This window comes from Sminthopsis crassicaudata, chromosome 3 (assembly GCF_048593235.1).
Source record: "Sminthopsis crassicaudata isolate SCR6 chromosome 3, ASM4859323v1, whole genome shotgun sequence".
Classification (NCBI taxonomy): Eukaryota; Metazoa; Chordata; class Mammalia; order Dasyuromorphia; family Dasyuridae; genus Sminthopsis; species Sminthopsis crassicaudata.
This window is the reverse complement of record NC_133619.1, coordinates 71285754-71308419: the sequence shown is the minus strand read 5'-3', so window position 1 is coordinate 71308419 and position 22666 is coordinate 71285754. Positions and strand designations below refer to the sequence as shown.

The following is a 22666-nucleotide window of genomic DNA, read 5'->3' as shown; positions in this document are numbered from 1 at the left end:
ATGTATTCAGAAAGAAAAGACTTAGGCTTCAAAGGTCAGCATAGTGTAGTGGATAATAGATTAGTTTTGTGTAAGTGGAAATGAATTCTTTGAACACTAACTAGATCTTTGGACTCAATTACGTTTTCTCTGTGTCAATCTCGTCATTTATCTATCTGTGGGAAAGATCCAATGGGATAATATTTATAAAGCTTACTGTAGCTTTAATGTGCAACATAAATGTTGTCATCATCATTACTAATAACTCTAATAATAACTGCCCTTTATCCAGGGGATGCAGTGGATAGAGCAACTGGTACTACAGTCAGGAGGATCTGAGTTCAAATCTGGCCTCAGATACTAGCTATATGACCCAGGGCATATCACTTAATTCTGATTGCCTCCAAAAAATGATAATAACTGCCCTTAATTTGATGCTTTCTAACAAAAAAAAAAATGAAGCTTTCCAAGTTCCTGTTATTTATACATTCAGGGGGTGGATGATAAAGAGATTTTATGGATTTGAATAAGAAGGGTTATGCTCAAATTCTAGCTTACCTGGAAGAAGCTGTGAATTTGGAAAGGTCATTTAGGTGGTTTGAGATTCACTTTCTTCACTTGTAAGATGGGAATATAATAATTGCTCCATCTATCTGATTATTGTGAAAATCAAATGAGATGTGTGTATGCCCTTTGTAAAGTGTTGATAATTATGTAAATGTGAGGAGCTATGACAAAGATGATGGTGAAAATGAGATGCTACACTTTTGCCATATTATCACAACTGTATTTGTTATATTAAATAACAAAATATCATAAAAATATTATTTCCGAATGAGGATTATTTGCAATACTCAATAATTTTCAATTTCAACATAATTTCCCATTTTCAGAATCAATCAAAATATATGTACAAAATTAGTTATTTGGAGACCTTCATGAAAAATTTCATGGTTTTGAGAGGCTCATGTTTATTTTGAGATGCTGATTAAAATATTAGATGTGCTTTAAATAAAAGCACCATAGAATACAATTTGCTTTACATTATAATTCTGTTTCTCCCTAGTTACCTGTTATCTCTCTTACTGTCCGGAAGATGTTCAGTTTCTCAGGATCCATAGCTTCGATTGCATTGTAAGGATCCCTAAAAGATGAAGATATTCTTGATGAATGACTCAAGAAAAAGCATATAGTTCTTCTATCATATGAAAAGGTAAACTTGCTAAAAACAAGTTTTTTTCCCCATATAACTTGAAAACTTATTTCACATGAGAATAACATGTAAGGTGTCCTTTGGAGTGGGTCTCAGGTTCCTCATCTTTTGAATGAGAGACTTATTGAAAGATGATCACTAAAATCCTTCCCAACTCTAAAATTCTTGATCAATTACTAAAACAAACTCCATTATCTATCTCTGTAGTCATGTTCTTTAAAAATAAAATAAAGTAGGAAATTTATATATTCTCTGTAAACTCTCATATCAGATCTAAAAGGGAAATGCTATATAAAATGATGTCGTACTTTGATAATGAAGAGGGTAATTAGGTGTGTGTGTGACCTGGAATATATTTCAGATGGCTAATCAAACCCATTATTAGTTAACAATTAATTAGTAGAAATAAATAAATGCATCTGGGATCCTAGATTCATTTGGAATAAGGTTTCCTTTTTTATCTATGTAAATTATTATTTTATTAGAAAAAAGGGACACTGTTCTCATCATGAGCTATTCTTTACAGAGGCATTTTTCTTTTTTTCCAGCTATATACTCATCCGTTGATTAAAATATGTTACAGGATACCACGAAGTAACCTTAAATTGGCATTAGTCCATCTGTATTTACATTGCATGTGAAGGTAAAGAACATGTGAGAATAAAATGCAATTTAACCATATCATGTACCTTCCAAATAATAAAAAAGTTTACTTAATATTTCATTTTTCATAGATAAAGCATTTCTGTATTCATGTTATTGAATTCTTAATATTAAAATCACATTAAAGATCAGGTATGTTTTCTTATCTCAAAATCTTAAAATTTATCTGCAAACCTCTTAAGAAATTTCCAGTTTAGGAAACTAGCTATGGTGTTAAACACAATGGTCTTAAAATCTTGATTAACTAATGATGAAGTCATTAAACCAATTATAAACATTGTAGCATCAAATAAATGTTCTCAAAAAAAAAAAAAAAAAAAAGACAGCTTCCATGTTACAGTAGACAAGACATCTAATTGTTCTGGTATTTTGAGATTCATTTCAATGGGATTGAAAGTGAGTTTACTTTTGTAGCATAATTTCCCCAAAAGCATTTAACATAATTAATTATCCTGTCCTTTTGATATTTCCTATCTAACCATAGCTCTGTAAATATATGTGGAATGTTTTCCCTCCTAGCTAAACAAGTTCTGGTAAAGGAGATTGATATCCTTCATTTGGCAATTTAGGCACTCATCAAAAAGAAAGTAACAGATTTCCAACAGATTTCTATTCACAAACTTTTTAAACATATCTATCTCATGAAACCCATATGTATCCCCACCACTACCAATAAAGTGTGTTCAGACTTAAATTGAGAAGCATTCTAAAAACAGTCAGCTTGTCCTTTTGTACATGACCTCACAACATGCTATGGGGTTCAAAATAAAATTTAAGCATAAATTAAGATATACTAAATGTATAAAATTTTATGTTCAATTTTAATCATACTCAATGCTTACAAAAGTGAAATATTATTTCCTATTCATTCTCTATTACCATAGTATTGGAATGTCAGCCTCCCTAGTTTCATCTGTCTGCTACTGACAATGTCCCAAATGATATATTTTGTTAGCATTTTCCCAGTTTACGTCAATGCACAGAAACAATATCAAGTGTGGCAGTAGAGGAAAGAAATATTGTCACTTTTATTAGTTAAAGCAACTGAGCATTGTCTGCTTGTCCTTGTGTTAGATGAGGTATAAGCCCTTATTTTTTCTATAGGTTGGGCAAGGCAGTTCACTTCTGTGGGACTCAGTTTGCCTATTAAAAAATAAGATTTAAGTGTTTGATAATTTGTAGAGCAATTTAAGGTCCTTTTGAGAAAACTTGTTTCAGATATGTATCATCCCATTTCATTTTAATATGACTTAATTTTTCTTGTGATAGTTCATAGAAGCCTCTCAACTATTTTAACCAAGCTACATGATCTTATTAAAAAACTGGTTAGTAGCTTATTGGGGGTAATTAGAGTAAAGTACTTAATTGAGGTGCCATGAATTTTCAATTTGCATTTTCCTTTTTTTTTTTTTTTTTTTTTACATTTTACAAATAATTAAATTGTAGATTTTTTTGGAAAGTAAAGAAATCTGCCCTACTGAGGTGGTTCATATCTATATCATTTTTTTTTCCCCAAGATAACAGGAAAGGACTTCAGATAATACAGGTCAAGCTTATCATTGTAGCAAGAAAATGGGAGGATGAGATTAGAGAAAGTAGAGTCATTATTTTTATACCAGGAAAATATTAGATGTCACTTTTTTAGATACATGTTTCTATTAATTTTCCCTTCAATTCTTCAGGCATAATAGCTATAATTAAATACTGACAGAACTTGGAGTGACAACTAAGGCTCATGAAATCACTATTTAAGAAACACTGTCATCACAAGAGTCACTTGGCTTTAATTTGCTATTTGCAATTCTAGAAAATACTATTTATTACTCAATATGTGGTACTGAAAACTGGATGTTTTTAATCCAGTGTCCTAAGAGGACAATTATAATTTAAGTGCACATCCAGAAAGCAGTTATGCTCTAAAAAAAAATAACACCAGAAGATAGTTTAAGGTTTTATTTCTAATACATGACCAAGACATTCTGAGAAACATATTTTGAGGACATTTTTAAAGACTTCTTTCTCTACCAAAATTAATAAGAAGGATAGAGGTTCTTTTAGTATGGAAAAACTACCTTTCTTAAACACAAAATATATTGATGTGATTGTATTACAATCCTGCTGTATAATACAGTATTCCTAGAAGGGGCATTTCTACTTTTAATAAAGTTGCTTCCCATATATTGGATAAATCCTTTGTGGAGATTGTTTTGAGGTGGGTGTGGGCAAAAATCATATAGGATGGATGGATATAGATTGGTTGGAAAATTGCAACACCAGACAAAATATTCAAATCAACAAGAGCACTCATCATTTTTTTCTTGAGTACTGGGTACTGATTATTATAGATGCTTATACATTTGACTGTGTGTGTGTCTATGTGTGTATGTGTATAAAACAGTAGAAAGGCTACATTTCATTTCTATGTTAGTAATGTAATATTTCCCATTCTAGTTCATAGACCCCCACTGCCATCTCGGCCTTAAGGAATATAGTCAGTGGAATCCCCATCTCTCTCAAAATTCAGATCTCCTGAATATCCTCTTGTTGAAATATTTGATTTCCAAAATTTTCATCTAGTATTCATAGTGTGGAAAAGTACCAAAATGAAGAGGAAAATACAGTTGCTGTGGGCTAATTCTGTTGGTTAATCAACAGAATGTCATGTAAAAAACATAATGTAACTAATTAGATAGCTGTTTTCTAATGGTTACTCCTGAATTAGGAGTGCTAATTTCATTTATTATTTTCAAGTGTCAACACATACCATGATATAGATGGATATGCCTTTTTTGCTATTTTAATCCAATATGCAGGGGAAAGTCTTTGTGCAATTCCTAATCTTATTGTGTGCATAATTACAAATTAGGGAGATGATGTTCTACATATTATACTACTAGATGTATGAAAACAAATATTATCAAGATCAAGATCAGAACTGCTTTAACACTTACTCCAGAAAGCAATGTGTAGATCTAACAAATATTTTAAGCAATAGAAGTATTTTAAATAGTTATATACACATGCATAAAATTGTAGTTATACATGGAAACATAATTCCTTATTTATAATGTCTCCGTTGATTCTACTTAAACATATGTCTTATATGTCATACTGATTTTATTATATGATAAATGTGCACAGTAAAACTTTCAACTGTTAGATGTGAGTCGGATTTCTATAACTGTTTAACCTATGGCACTAATATTTTGGGATTAAAAAGAACAAGCATAAACAGATAAAATGGAAAGTGAAAATTGGCATGTTTATTATAGTTCTAGAAGGATGAGATCAGTTGTTTTCCCAGCTAAAACCAGCAGGTGGTTCTATAATGAAGGAGCACAGATACAGTTTCTCATATATTGTAAAACTGAAAGTTATTAAACAGAACAGGTACAATAGTTACTACTTCCCAAATGAAAAATAGAAGAGGAGAGGGAGGGGAAGGGAAAGAGGAAGGGGGAGAGAGAGAGAGAGAGAGAGAGAGAGAGAGAGAGAGAGAGAGAGAGAGAGAGAGAGAGAGAGAGAGAGAGAGAGAGAGAGAAGAGTGGGGAAGGATACTCTCAAGTATACAGTAATTTTTCAAGTACAAACAGTAAAATCACTTTTCCCAGAAAATAATATAATGGCATTTCAACTTAAAGTAACTTGCAGAGTTTAGAAATTTAAAGATTTATTGATTTACATAATTATGTTTTATTCAACTAGTAATTTGAACAGTTTTCAAATACAATGTGCTTTTTAAATCTAAAATAATGCCAATATTTTCTGAAAATTATGTTTTCAGGAAATCATGAGCAATGTGCTCAGTGTTTAGAAGGGATTCACAATCTGCTCTCCCCTTAAATTTTTATGTTTAAATTGTGATCGTCAAACTTCAAATTATAAATATATTTTCAAAGCTTTGTCTATTCTTTGTTATTAATTAAAAATCAGATGTTTTAATATAGCATAGTTAGGAATGAGTATTGTTAGTAATAAAGTATAAAATTAAGGGGAAAAAAAAACAGAAAAAATTATCCAATATTATATTCTCATTTTATATATAAAATTCTCATTTTCTAAACACAGAATTAAAGTTGGCTTTTTTTTTTAATTTTCCCTATTTCTCCAAATTAGAAGCTTAGTGTCCACTAACAAGGAAGATTTCACTACTCAATATCACTGCAACTTTGACTTGCTCCATTTTAAACTTGGGCAGCTTTGCCTTTTCTTCTGTATCCCCTTCCCCTCCCCTCAATCCATTTCCATGGACTCACAGCATTACTGCTGGACTTAATGTGGATGATCAATCAGTTTAGCTCTTTACAGTGCAGCTAAGAACTCCTAAACCCAAGTGATCTACATGATATCTCCTTAAAAACTTCTTTCCCCTTTCTTCCCAAATAAACAAAAACAAAAACAAAAAAGAATGAAATATTATCACTGACCCATGAATACCAGTGACGAGGAAGATCAAATTCCCATTGATCTTGGTACAGTTTATGAACTTGTCAATGTTGCTGGAATCCACAGTCTGAGCAGACATCAGAGTTCCTGTGCCAATGCCATCACATGCTGTATATATTTTTTAAAAATCACAGAAAAATATAAAACTGCAGTTTTCAATAAGTAGCTAGTCCAATTCTTATTTTCATTAGTATTGACAGTTATATACATTTGGATACTAAGTTGAAAGAAGGATCCATTGAATATCTGGCCTTAAAATCAACTGACATCTTGCTGTGAATTATATTTATTACAATGAGCTGCAATTTTATCAATGTGAGCATTCCCATTAACACAAATTACTATCCACTTTATGACTTAAGAGAGCCTTCTCAAGAGCTGCTTTACCAAGAATATTTGTCATCTTGTAGCTCTTCCAGGGATGAAACTCTCTGAACCTGGGTCGATCCATAGAAAATTTGTTTCTACTTACAAAGCTTTGTCCAGGATTCAAAAGTCGGATAAATCCTGCTTTCCCTATGAGAATTCTACTCAGTTTAAGACTATCCTCCATCATATGGCGTATTTGGTACTAATGCAACTCAATGCAATATGTCCCTTCCCGCTTTAGAAATTCACACTTGTCTTATATCCTACCTAAAATCTATATCCCTGGAAAGCAGAAACCTAGTTTGAAATATTTTTTGTGCCTTACATATAATGAGAGCTTAAGAAATATTTGTTGATAATGTAGCAGTAATGTTTATTTATATGCATATTGAGTATATACCCCTGAGGTTTCTGTAGTATAGAACATACAATTTTTTGATGATTTGCTACTTTAATGTAATTTTCCAAGTATGTGGCCCACTTTGCTATATTAGACTGTGAACTCTTTGAGGACAAGGAACTATCTATCATCTCTTGTTTCTTTTAATTACAGTATCCAGGAATACTGTATATGATTAGACTTTTGACAATATTCTGAAAGCATAAAATATTATTTTCCTTTTTGATTTTCTGAAATCAATTTCCCATTTACAAGGACCCTTAATCTTATCCCCAGGCTCTTTCTAGATGAATCACAGGTGTAACATACCTTTGGGACAAATGTCAGTACAAGGTTTACACATTTTGATCCCATTTTCTTCAACCTCCATTTTGGAACTAGGACAAGCCCGCACACAAGAACTGGAATCCACCACAAAGTTATCTGCAAGGAAGAAATAAAATGTTCAGTAATAGTGTTTGGTTAGAAGTTTGGGAAGGGGAGTTTTTCTGGTATTTGGAAGTGACCATATAAATTAAAGATGCCCCTGGCTTCCCCTTATACTAAGTTTGTACTTTTCCAACTACACACTTAATGGTTAACTAAAGGCACAATCAAGGATCAAACACTATACCTGGAGTCAAAAAAAATCTAAATTCAAATTTAGACTCAGATATGTACTATATGAGTAATCTTAGCAAGTGGCATGAGATCCTCCAGCCTCAATCTTCCCATCTAAAAATAGGGATTGTGGTAGCAATTACTTGCCATAGTTATTGTTTGAATAAAATAAAATTCATAAAATGCTTTGCAAACCTTAATTCATTAAAGATATGATGATGATGAAACTTTCAGAGAGATATTTGTACTGTCTTTGTATCTTTGTCTAAGAATAAGAGGTAAGAATGCTAATTGTTTGTTTGTTCTTATTTAATTTTTTTTTCTGATATCACATAGCCCCAGAGCCCTCAGGACAGTGTAAATTTCTTTTACAGGCTTAATAAACTACATGACATTTAGTTTGTTTTTTCCCAGTAGTTCTACTTCATTTCATGTAGTGATGTAAGTTTGAAATCTAGATGTGCTTAGAGTTATTTTAAAACACAAATGGAGCCTAAATTAAAATGCTTTAGATCAACAAAAATATATTATACTAAAACTAAAGAAGTTTTAAAGTTTGTGCTATATTGAAGGGAACACTATGATAGAAAATTTTAGTCATAGGGGTTTTCTCTGCCTATTTATATGAATATACTTACATGAAATTTCAAAAGACAGTGACTTGAGAAAATACGTTAATAAAATATCTTATTAAATAATGTAGATATTATTTAAAGCCAAGTTTCTCCTGGTTATTCTACCTTATGGGAGCTTATGCTAGATGAATAGGGACTTAGTGGATTCTGAATGTAGATATAGACCAACTGTAAAATATTCTATCAATTGCTATAACTAACCTAATTTAATAAGGATACCTTGTGACATTATACAACAAAAATAAACTAGAATTTGGGGCATCCATAAATTAGACTTTATTATGTTCAGAAATAGTCTGTTAGGCAGATCCTTTGGAAAGGCAGCTTGATTCTATGATAGCCAGTTTGTAGAAGAAGGAATAATTTAGAATGTAGGAAAGTTCCTTGAAAAGAAGTTCCTTGAAAATAGGAACATGTTGTTTCTATTACTGCCTTCTTAACACCACATAGTAGGTGCTTAATAAGTGATTGTTGAATGGTATTAAGATTTCTGAGTTTTGTTATGTTATGCTGTAGCAATATGCTTTTAAGCTCAGCCTGAGGTTCATGAGAAAGGAAGATGATAAAATCCCTTTCATATTCTTTCTCAACTTCACTTCTCTCCTTCTTGTACCCTTTATTGCATCTGAATCAGAAAGAAATATGGCCTTTTTCTGCTTCCTTTTTTCCCTTTTCAATGATATATTCTTCTTCACTAATTCTCTTTCTCTCTATTTCTGTCTCTGCTAAGTAACTTTTTATAAAATAACTTTTTATGTAGAGAGACAGAGACATGGAAAGAGTGGAGAGAGAGTGAAAGTAAAAGAGAGTGAGAGAGAGAAAGGAAAAGAAAAAATATCTTAATTGAATGACAATACACTAAGTCAATCATATAATAAAATAGTATTGCACCCTAAAAACCAAACAATATGAGGAATGTGTAGAAACATGGAAAAATATAAACACTGACATATTAGTGAATAATTATAAATAGTGAATAAATATAAAATTGGATTCACCATTTTTAAGAGATACATAATACTATTCAAAATTTCCCAAGAGCTCCTTCCGCAACATGTAAAACATTTTGTCCCCTAGTATTCACAGTATTCTTTCCACTAATATTCACTAGTATTGCCATTATCATCAAAAGAAAGGAAGCAAATTCTATCAAAGACTAAGGAATTTTATGATATCATATTCTCATAAGGACTGACCAATTAGATTTTGGATTCTTTAAGAAAATGAACAACTTCATAAAGGATTTCATGACTTTTCTATTTTTTTGTTAATTCTTCTTGCTTAAATGCAGATCTATCTTGGGAATGGTATGCAGTTCATCCAAAACCCTACATACATGCATACATGCATACACACATAGGGTCTGCTCTCACATCATGTCTAGTAATTCTACCAGGAGATCTCTGGAATTTCATTTACTTACGTGGACATTTCTTGACACAGAAAGCTCCATATGTATACTTTGCATTGAAATTGTGTTCTAGTTGAAAGGTGGTTGGATTGTAGACAAATGTTTGGGGGCATTGAGTGACACATGCTCCACTGTCATTGAAATTCATGCAGGCCTGGAAAAGAATTTAAATAGTTTAGAGCAGAGCTTGGCTTTTGAGAGACATTTTCATAACAATGCCAATGGAACCCTGTGGGCCCCAGATTTATTCTTGTTTGGGATGCCCTTTTCTCCTGTATACCTATTTCCCAAACTTTTTTCCCCAATGAAAACCTAAAAATAAACAATAATTGATCTTTTGAATTCAAAATGTTTTTAAGTGATTATTTCCCTCATGTCTGTAAACAAATATTCTAAATACAGAAATGCTAGAATGAAGTTTTGTTTTATATTTGTTTTTAATCTGTTGACTCATTTCAAGCTTGATAGTGTGCTTAAAATTAGCTAGCAACAAAAGAACTATTTAAACCACCCACACTGCTAATGCACAAATGATCTGTGCTTTGATGTTCTGACCTTCTGATCTTTCCTGGCTTTATGGTCTCTACTGGTATTAGGCCAAATGCCAGCTGACAAGCAAGCTCCTAATTATGCCATCAAAGTAGCAGGATTTCCTTTGAAGCAGGGAAAGTGGACATTATTCTTAGTGTCAAGTTAACTAAATGTTATTTGCCATCTTTCAGGATGAAGAGGGGAATAGCTGAACTTTTTGTTTTCATTTAAGATTGGCCACCTTCTACTACTGATTAAGGAAAGCACCTTGACAGGTGACTATTTTAGGTTTTAACTACAATAACTATGAAAAGAAGTAACTCTGGAAAACTAGTGATTAAATCATACCACACACTTCTCTATATTTTATGTAAATCCCCCTACCACTAAAAAAAAAAAAAAAAAAAAAAAAAAAAAAGGAAAAGTTCTCTTTTTCAAATTATCATATGGCCCAGATTTAAACTTTCACTCTCAGTTTGAAATTACTAAACATATTTTTCTGGATATGCCAAAACAATTTTTAATCACCAGAGGATTGTGCAATTTTCTTTTAGAAGTGAATATATGCATCAATGTTGTGCTGTGAAAAAAAGGATGGTTAAATGAATTCTCACATTATGAAAAGTTTTCATAATGAGATATTTTAGGCTTTGCGAAGCAAATGTGAGCCAAGCAAAACTTTTCATTAGATTGTAAATTGTCGGTGTGCTTATTAATAAGCATTAATTTGCTGTGTTGCTTCACCACATTTGCTATATCCATTGTATTTAAGCAAGTGCTTTATTACAAACATGACACTTTCCTCATGATCATCTACTAGATATATAATCAGAATGAGACATATTGATGGTATATTTCTCCCTAAGATGACACTCTCCAGGAAGAATCTATTAAAAACCAATCTAGAAAACTCAGTAAGTTTTAAATTATAACTACAAATGTCTGTGTGGCCTTATAATTGCTACACTGGCATATAGTATGTAATATTATACTGTTTGCCTGGGAACAAAGCAAAGTACCCTAGAGGGAAAAAAAATAATTAAACTTTCTACATATTGTCCACTCACTAAAGTTTTGGTATTACATTTTTAAATTTCCTGTGCCATAGGCCAAAGTAGAACCCTAGATCACCAAAAACACAACAGAAAAATGAGTGATATAAAGATCAAGCTACAATTCAGCTAAACGATGAATCAATTGTGCTCAATAAATCAACACAAAAGTATTAAAGGAGCTTCCAATATGGATGTTGCTATAATTATTATAAAGTCCGAAGGATATCATGATCAAAGAATCATAACTGCAAATTTTGTGATGGAGTTGTCATAGGTAATGCTTGCCATAGTTTCAATTCTAGTAGAACAAACTACTAGACTAATGGAAATCCATAAAAACACCTTCCTAAGTTTATCTACATTTTGGCTCCCTCCCTCCTCATTCAATTCCCCAGTGTTTCTTTTTTCATCATTATAGACTTACTGTGGATTATAAATCTGCCTGCTGTCTGAAACAGCCTTAATTTTAGAATATGGTCTTTAAGAAATTGAACTTTTTTATTAAATGGTTTTAAAATGATGTTCTTTTCTAACTATGTTTTTAAAAGAAAAAACATGAAATTAAGAAAATTTAGAGTCTGTATATGATTTTAATTTAAAACTAATTGGAAAAAGTAGGAAAATATGGAGAGCTGTGTTTAACTACAGCTTACAAAACGTTCTCAAGATCAGTGGGAACATGAAGAACAATATTGAAAATATTAAAGTATAATTTAAAAGAGTCCCAACAAGCTATAAAAGTTAATTTTAGACTAGTAAAAGTGTCTTCATTTAAGATAAAAATCATACAGATTAACATATAAATAGTTTTAAATCTGTATTTGTAAAAGCCATAAATGTTTTAATAGGTAATTTAAGCGTGTAAGCCATACAAACTGGCAAGGAAAATAGATAAGTTCATAAAAATATCTGTTAATATTTTGAAATATATTCTGGAAAAATAGTTTAATAATGCAGCTACATGGAAAACATGGGGATTCAAACTTGAAGATGGTAAAACTTTGAATTAAGGCATTGATTTAAAAATTTAGGACAGAATTCACTAATAGTGAAAATACTCTAAAGAAAAGGATATTAATAGCCCTTCCTTCTTCCAAATGACCAATTAGAATGTCATTCAAACCTGTCCTTTGCAGAACCATCTTTTAAACAGTTTATTCTATGATACACAAAGCCCAGTTAAATGAATTACATCTAATAATCCAAAATAAATGGCATTACCTGATAACTCCACATTAAAAGAATTGTATTTTTCTTTCCAATATTAGCATGGATAAATTTTTTCTGAACTTGGTCAAATTGGGTTTTCTTTTGACTTTTGGATGTTTGACCTAAAGTGTGAATGTAGCAAATAGGAAGGAGAGGGTAAGGAAAGGAAAAGGTAGCATACAAAGCAGTCTGTGTCTTTAGGTCCTGAGCAGCCTCCAGCACATTCTCGGTGGCAGCAGTCACTTACATACGGGCCATAGCACCTGCCATCACACTGTTCTGCACATACTGTCTTGGTCACTGCAAAACACAAAGACATCATGGAATTCAAAGGCAGGCAAGAACATAAACACTTCAGAAAATGAGAGATAGAAGAGAAGGTCTGACAAATTATAACAATAACTGAGATCTGAGATGTTTTGATTGCTAAAACAGGGAATCTAGAAACAACTATATTCTATCTTAAATTATCTATCCAATATCATAATTATCTTTTTAGAACCTCATACAAATCTTTATAGGTATTAGTGAAATGTGATTTCCAGGGTCAGACTCAATTTTAATTCACAAAGAGTTGATAAGTGCAAAAACCTAAACTATTAAAATTGATAAGCTTATTCACTTAAGAGTTTTGAGAAATATAAGAATAAGAGAGCACTTTGAGAATAAGAGAGGCAGTTAAATATGTCAAATAATTAAAATATTTGATTAAATTAATTATTTTAAATTAAATTAAATTAAATTAAAATATGTCTGCTATATGTCAAGCACTGTCATAGTCTAAGAATATAAAACCAAAACCCAAAATAATCCCTGTCAGACATGTCAGTCAGACATCATGGATTTAGCACTAACCCTGGAAACCAGATAACCTGTATTTAAGCCCTCCCTCCATTATATGCTAGCTATATGACAACAAGCAAGAAAACATAAAATAAAATACACAAGTTTTGATGATCTGTAAAGGACTTAAGATCAATTCCCATGAAATGACTCTTGCATAGCCTTGTGTTTCAGATTTTACCCTCCTTCCCCCCACCTTCTCCCCTCGATGAAAAGCAATCGAATATATGTCATACATGCTAAAATATATGTTAAATCCAATATGTATAAATTATCTTGCTGCACAAGAACAATCAGATCAAAAAATGAAAGAAAATGAGTAAGAAAACAAAATGCAAATGAACAACAACAGAGTGAGAATGTTATGTTGTAATCTATATTCAGTTTCCACGGTCCTCTCTCTGGATGCAGTTGGCTCTTTTCATCACAACATCATTGGAACTGGCCTGAATCATTTCATTGTTTGCAAAGAGCCACATTCATCAGAATTGATCATCATATAATATTGATGTTGCTGCATACAATGTTCTCCTCATTCTACTCACTTTACTTAGCATCAGTTCATGTAAGTCTCTCCAGGCCTCTCTGAAATCATCCTCCTGATCATTTCTTACAGAACAATAGTATTCCATCACATTCATATACCACAATTTATTTAGCCATTCTCCAATTGATGGGCATCCACTCAGTTTCCAGTTTCTGGCCACTACAAAGAGGGATGACACAAATATTTTGGCACATACAGGTCCCTTTCCCTTTTTTAAGATCTCTTTGGGATATAAGCCCAATAGTAACACTGCTGGATCAAAGGGTATGCAGTTTGATAACTTTTTGAGCATGGTTCCAAATCACTCTACAGAATGGCTGGATGTATTTACAATTCCACCAACAATGTATCAATATCCCAGTTTTCCCACATCCCCTCAACATTCATCATTATTGTTTCCTGTCATCTTAGCCAATCTGGCAGGTGTGTAGTGATATCTAAGAATTGGCTTAATTTTCATTTCTCTGATCAATAGTGATTTAAAGCACTTTTTCATGATTAGAAATGGTTTCAATTTCTTCATCTGAAAATTGTCTGTTCATATCCTTTGACCATTTATCAACTGGAGAATGGCATGAATTCTTATTTGAGACAATTCTTTATATATTTTAGAAATGAGGCCTTTATCAGAACCCTTAAATGTAAAAATGTTTTCCCAATTTATTGCTTCTCTTGTGATCTTGTCTTCATTAGTTTTGCTTCTATAAAACATTTTTAATTTAATATAATCAAAATTATCTATTTGGTGTTCAATTATGAGTTCCAGTTTTTCTTTGGACACAATTTCCTTCCTTTTCCACACATATGAGAGGTAAACTATCCTATGTTCTTCTAATTTGCTTATAATATCACTCTTTATGTCTAAATCATGAACCCATTTTGATCTTATCTTGGTATGTGGTGTTAGGTATGGGTCAATGCCTATTTTCTAATTTTCCCAGCAGTTTTTGTCAAATAGTGAGTTCTTCTTATCCCCAAAGCTGGGGTCTTTGGGTTCGTGAAACACTAGATTGCTATTGTTATTGACTATTTTGTTCTATGATCCAAATCTATTCCACTGATCAACTACTCTATTTTTTAGCCATTATCAAATGGTTTTGATGACAGCTGCTTCATAATGTAGTTTTAGGTCTAAGCACAACTAGGGCACCTTCATTGGCACTTTTTTCATTCATTCCCTTGAAATTCTTGATCTTTTGTTCTTCCATATAAACTTTGTGGTTATTTTTCTAGGTCTGTAAACTAATGTCTTGGGAGTTTGATTGCTATCAAGCGCAGAAGCTCAAGAAGCCTGTGTAACAATCATAACTGTTTTATATACCTGTAACATAGTTTTACACACCTCAAGTCCTTAATAAATGTTTTTAAATTGAATTAAATTGGATTATGTGTTCAGCTCTTCATAACATGTTTGATCATCAAAATTATGTGAAATATATACGACAGTCATTATCTCTTTATAGACACAAAGGAAAATGAGAAACAACATTTTACTTAGAAGAGTAGTACCCTGTATCGTGTTTATATAATATGAAATCTATTGGGTTCATAAAAATGAACAGTTTTCCTCAGAAAAGATTATTAAAATTCACAAATTTCACATCATAAATTAGCAATATTTTTCCAAAATCAAATCAATATCATATACTGAATGCTATACAGAAAATGATATAAGCAATTAAAGAAAGGAAGCGATGACAGAATATTGAGGGGAAAAAAAACACAGATTGTAGAAATAAAAATGTATTCAACAATTTAAAAAGGCAAAGCAACAATAAATATTTCCTTTCAATTTTCATGTTTTATTTGTGATTTACATTTGAAGACTTTTCTGTTTACCTTCAAACTGCTATTTATAAAAGTTTCAGAATATACTCTATAATACTTAAATGAAATAGATACATTGTTCTATTGCATATGATATTTTCACTCATAGTTATATTTATGTGATCAGAGATTTAGATCTGGAACATATGGGGAAATCAAAAACAAAATAAGATAAACTCAAAACAAACCATAATTTGAGACATCAGAACACAGTAGGTTTTGATTTGAGTTTCTATCTAGTTTTGAATATGTAGAAAGAAAATTATTGCAGAATGAAAGAGTGGTAGACAGAAAGCTAGAGGCTTGATACTGACAAATAATTTTTCCATGTTATTTAAGTTTTTGGTGGCTTCTGTTCTATTTATAAAATATTTATTAAAAATGATCTAATTCTATCCTGATAATAAATTCAAATTATGTTATAATAAGAAATAAGTAATTATCTCTCTCTTTCTCTCTCTCTTTATATATATATATATTATTATATTAATTTTAATATTATATTAATTATATATATATTAATATTATAATAATTATATATAATTAATATTATATTAATATATATTATATTCATATATATATATGAAATCTTTAAATCAAAAAAATTCAGAAGGTATATGGACCAACCTGGATTTCTGAAAATAAGTTTTGGAGTTCTTAACTAATTGAATGTCATTATAATTCATGTAATGGATTTTTAATAAGTTTTATATAACTTTGTTTTATATATACACTGTATTTTATCAAATTAGTTGAAAATCAACAATTTGCTTATGCTGATTTTCCTTTTTCTCAACTTAATGATATGATTGCTGACTCTTTAACAGAGATTACACATAGGAAGCATATAGTGAATGAAGTAAGTGAAAGTAGTAAAGTGGCAAAATGCCATTTCAAAACATTCAAAAACAGTCCTTTGACTTGGCAATAGCTTCCAATTAAGGCAACAGCCAGGAGTTAAATAAACAAACCATTAGATTTAGACTGTTAATGAAGATACATCCTCCTAATCTGAGTAGAGAATGGAAATTTCACTATGAGTTAAGTAGGCATTAACCACAAAAAATGTTCATGTGATGTCAGCTGAAATCCTTAATCTAGTTGGAAATACTATCTTTTAGAAATATGTATATATTTTTGTTTCTAAGTTAACTTTAAGATGATTTAAAATTTGTGAGCACTAGAAAAATGTATCATTTTCCCCATTATTTAAATACAGTTGCATATAAATTGATCATGCATAATAAATATCACAAATAAAATTAGGGTTTTTTGTATATGTATATTATAAGAAATTTAAAAATTACACCTGAATTTTATTTTAAAATATTATCCATATTTTCTAGAAAAAAATCATACTTTTGGCACTTACAAAGAATGAAAATAACTTTTTAATAGTATACAATTCTATTCTAGGGTTAAAATTCATGTTCTGAGCTTAATTTGTAAAAAAACAAGACAAAACAAAACAAAACAAAACAAACAACAACAACAAAAAAAAAAAAACAGCTTAATTGTTAAGAAGATAACTAGAACTTCCAGTTGTCACGTTTCAAAATAAGCAGTAGAAATTCTGTAATACACACAACTATTTTTTTTTTGCCAAAGCAGACAATTCAAGATAATACAAATTCATGAAACTAAATAAAGATTGCTGAACTCAATTATGCTATTAATTTTGTGTGTTTGTAAACATATCTAGGTACTGACCTGACTTTTATACTGACCCTGAACTTGTATAATCACTATTGATATCTTCATTTATAAACATCATAGTTTTCTTGCTTGCAAACAATGTGTGCCAATTAATACTTTAAATGAATAGAATATTAGGGTTCATATTCTTATTCTGAATTTAATTTGCAAAAATATCCAAATTATTAAGAAGACAATTCAAGACAATATACATTTAACAAACAATAAATATTGCTGAACTTGACAATGAGGTGGGGACATATAAAGTTCTATAGAAAAATATATACCTAAACATGTGTGTATATATGTGAATATAGATAGCTCCAGAGAAATGTGTTTATGTGTACATATGTGCATATATGTATATAAAGGTAATGTATATGTAGGTGTGTATATAATTACATGAAAAAAAATTAGAACTTGACCTGTAGCTTCTTTTTAAAATATTGTCCATATTTTCATATGAAATGATAAGGTTATATTTGACACACATAAAAAATATTTTCTAAGATAGTAAGATACAAAGATTATCATTCCTCCTCTAATAATAATTTCTGTGCTAATAAGTAAAAATAGTCTAGTAAGATAGAAAGTCAACTAGCGTTTCTAGCTATGATGATTCAAAATAAGCAGTAAAAAAATCAGTAATACACACACATACTTTTTCCAAAGCAGCTGCAGAAAGTTAAGACAAATGAATTTATTGTTTCATATAAAATTTGAAAACCTACATTAAATGAATTATGTTTGTTTTCCTTTAAAGATTTTACTTCTTAATAAAAAAAGAGACAAATACCCAAATATTTCCTTGCACAAGATAAATGAATGGGCATGTATCAATCAATGGTTATTTTTTTCCGTTTTGCTTTCATGTTAGAAGCAATATTACTTTTTCATTATTAATGCTATACTATTTTGTGATGATAAGATTTTAGAAATCCTGAGAAAACTTGTATGATATGATGTAAAACAAAATGAACAAAATTGGAAGGATAAATATACAATAACAATGCAAATTTTGAAAAAATTAGGAAGTCTTATCACTACAATGCAACTAATTATGTTGACTAGGAATTCATAATTAAACATACTATCTACTACCAGATAGAGGGATGGCAGACTCAGATGGTAATTAAAGCATATCTATATGGCATAGCCAATATATGGAATTTATTTGAACACTTTGTATATGGGCATATGTTCACACACTTATATATAATCAATGCTTTGATGATTCCAGATATTTTTTTGAAAAAACATTACATATATGTGTAAAGATAGATATAAATACATATTTGTTTTCTTAGTGTGTGATGGAGATGGAGGCATTCAGTACTGGAAATAAAACAAAACAATTTTAAAAACAATAGCTTAAAAAGTTAGCATAGCTACATTCCAAAAAAAAACTTACTATTGACACTAAAATAAATTACTATAATGTTTTGATAAATTTGAAAGAAGCAGGTATCTACATAAAAATGAAAACATATAAGATAATAACTAAAGCAGTACAACTTTTGCTTTAGAGGAGATAAATAGGTAGATATATAAAGCGACCCATTACTAGGCCTAGATTAATGTAAATAATTATTCCCAATTAATGCAAATAATGAATCTTATAAAGTAGTCACATATATTTGAATTTGAAATATGTGGTTATAATTATGTTAAATATAACCCCAAAGAAGCAAAAATTCAAATAACATGACAGCTTTATAGGACTCATTATTCTCACAGAGGAACTATCTCTCTCTGTGTATATATGTATACATATGTGTGTATGTATGTATTTGATTAGGCATTGGCTTCCAAAAGAACTATTACTTTAATTTTAAGCAATTTAGAGAAGGAAAAGTCCTGCTTTGAAGCTGGAGATTAAGATTTTATCAACCCTTCTTAATAGTACTTTGCCTTTTCTCTGAATTATTTGGGTAGCAGAGGCAATGTATATAGGGAGTATTTGTTAGTTAAACTCAGTACCTTTTGAGGGAAGGAGAATTGGAGCGAATTTGCTGAAGAATCTGGTAGGTATTATGAATGTTTTAAATTGCTGTTATTGCTCATGGGCTAAGGCCAGTCAATTGATGGATCAACAAGCATTTATTAAGCAATTATTTTATGCCAGGCACTGTGCTAAATTATGGGGATACAAAAAAGGCAAAAATCTCTAAGCCCTTATACTTAAGGCCACACATATACACACATACATATCTATAGCTACCTATATATATATATATATATATATTTGAAATACATACAAGATATACACAATGGATGAGAGTTAGTAGCAGAAGGAAGGCATTGGGAGTGAGGTGAGATAGGAGGAAAATTTCCTATGGAAGATAGAATTTACGCTACCTTGAAAGAAGCCAGGGAAGTCAGGAGGGAGAGATGAAGGGGAGGTGGCATTTAAGACAAGAAGCATGAGAATGACAATGAGTCCAGAGCTGTACCACCATATGTGAGGAATAGCAAACAGATCAGTATTATATTGTAGAGTACACAGTGTTTCATAGCTCTCTAGTAAGATCATGACATCTTAAGCATTTTCTGTGATGGAGGAAATGGGGGAAAAAAAACTGTCCTATGGGAACAGGGGACACAAAGCAACATACTATTCAGCCTCAATCTTATCATATAACTAATTCCAATTTCCAATTGAAACTTTAATGAGTAGGAAACATTTTGAAAATATTGGTTTGCGGGATCAGGATATATATTTATGGATAATGATATAAAAAGAGGGAAGAATGACTTGAAATTTCCATCAAATCCTCTTCTTCACAAATCAAATTCTGGCAGAAGTTACTTAATATGAAAATCTAAGAGCATGTTTTAAGTAATGGGCTTCCTCCCAAAGACGGGTCAACTCATGCAAAGGATACTGAAACCTTTCTGTCTACAGCAACCCTGGAAAACCCAGTAATGGAAAAGTTTGTACTTTTTATTGGTTGGGAAAATATCTTTCCTGATATAACATAAATACTTCAGGGATTAAAGAATGAAAGCAAAAATGTAAGGGGAGGCAACCAAACAAGTTTCATTTCTTTAAGTATTCAAGTATTGTATCTGAGATAAATTTCTCATGTTTATGTACTTTACACTTTATGTAGGAAAAAAGTTAATATTCAGTCCTTTATAACTCACAATTATACTATTACAGGATAAAATGAAGATTTACACAAAGTAACCATATTTAATCCCTCTGACTAGATTGATGAGCTTCATGTACTTTGTATAAATTAAGCATCCCTAACCATACCATATGTCATTAAGATAGAAATAAAAAACAAAATCAACTAAACACACCAAGTTGATTTGCATGGCCTCCACAGTAACATTAACATATAATTACTTTGGTTTTATTAGTTTCTATCCTGACTTGAATATTATTTCATTAACATTTTTTAGTATTTACTATCTTTTCTTAATTACTGCATAGGGATGCATTAGAAACATTTGGTGAGATTCTAACTGGTCTTTGCATTTGTTAACATACCATTAATAGTGATTGGTTAACTGGAAAAGGTAAATACTCAGAAGTTTAAGTGTTCATCATAATTGAGTCAGAATCTTTGAAAGCAGAAGTCGGGTTTCATTATAAATATCCAAGAACTCTCCAAGGGTGATGTTTAAAGGTTCAAAAAAATAATACATACAGGCTGCCCTACAGGGAAGACAGTTCAACTAGAGAAAGAAAATATATGAGATAATCTTTACAATATTAGGGTAGCCTTATCTATTTGACTTCTGCATCTATTCTTTACATATATTAAGTTCATCCTAAAGAAATTAAAATATCCAGTTACCTTAATTAGAAAAGTCCCTAGACACATGATACTTTCATATGAAGTCAGCTAAATGAAGTTATTTGTTCACTCATTCATTTCTTTTTTTCCTTTTTTTTTAAATTTTTAATGAACACCTATTTTACTGACTCCTTTAAAAGGTCTTTGATTTCATTGTCATGGCTACTCCCCATCCTTATAGATGGCCTAAGCTAATTGACATGGTTAAACACACACACACACATACCTACACACATAAGCATAATATAGTATATATGAAAGCCACATAGATACATCCCTGAAAATTTATGTGTGTGTGTGTGTATATATATACACATACATATATATACGCATTAATTTGTGGCCAAGCTTCTGATGATTGGCCTTTCTCAACTTAGCCAAATGGATAATTGGATAATAGACATAAACTGTTTCTCAGTTCATTCAATTTGATAGCAGCCAACAGAGCTTACTGCTGGTTTATTCTTTACAAATTCACCTCCATTACAAAATAACCTTTGTGACACTGTGGTAGTAGGAAGTCAAAAGAAATGAATACCTTCCCTTGGTCTGAAAAACAGGAATGACTCCAACCTTCGCCCTGTCCTTTCCTGTTCTTTGCCCCAATTTATTCCTACACTTTATTTCAATTGTACAAAGAAAGACTTTAAGCAGACTTGCCCTGAGGCTTTATCTGCTTAATCTTTTTTTAAAGACAACTAAGGAGGGGATACTAGGGTGGGAAGAGTCAAAGAAAAGTCTATATCCTCTCACAAAATATAACTGCTTCCCAAGAAAGTACACACTGCCTGTTGGTCCAACTGAGGTTCCAAGAGATCTAGTCCCCAAAGATCTTCATAGGAGCCTGTATCAATTGTTCTTTTCCAAAATTGAGACCTCACTAAAGGGCAAAACATGTCTAACATGAGAGAGCATCCTCCTGGTCCTTACTGATTTAGATCTCCTACAACCCCCAACATTAACCTATTCTTATTCTGCCTCAACCTACTGGATTCATATAATCAAACATTTCAAAATTGGAAGGCAACTTCAAGGCTACTTCATTCAAACTCCTTATTTTATAAAAGCAGGAAACAAGTGAGCATCCAAGGTCAAATATCCAGCTAGGGTAAGAGACTTAGAGCCAGGGGATCCTAGTTCAGGGTTCTTTCCATTATATCACCTCCACAGTTAATGTTTTCTATCACCCTGGACTTTATTTTATTTAGTGTTTAGTGGCAAGCATAGTTTATCTGACAGCCAGTAACGCATCCATATTCTTCATATTATTGAATTTCTGACAAAAAAGGATGCAACTGTTATATATCATCGTCCACAGAGTTCCTTGTATATCTCCGAGATTTTAGGGGGTGGTCCTGTCTGATTTTTCTCTACCTTAGCATTATATTATTTCCCATATTATTTGATTGCCTCTTTAACACAAGGAACATTTAG

General features: G+C 31.2%; 1 protein-coding gene across 6 annotated transcripts in view; it reads right to left on the bottom strand.

The window, feature by feature from the left end:
* The window catches only part of ERBB4 (erb-b2 receptor tyrosine kinase 4), a 1327834-nt gene that overhangs the window by 369937 nt on the left and 935231 nt on the right, over positions 1-22666 (bottom strand). For all 6 annotated transcript variants that reach the window (XM_074298794.1, XM_074298799.1, XM_074298793.1 and 3 more), the window contains exons 6-10: positions 12693-12811; positions 9729-9870; positions 7380-7493; positions 6283-6409; positions 1050-1123 (exon numbers count right to left, since the gene is read on the bottom strand). In XM_074298794.1, coding sequence (XP_074154895.1) covers positions 1050-1123; positions 6283-6409; positions 7380-7493; positions 9729-9870; positions 12693-12811 — 576 coding nt within the window. The remainder of the gene's footprint in view (positions 1-1049; positions 1124-6282; positions 6410-7379; positions 7494-9728; positions 9871-12692; positions 12812-22666) is intronic.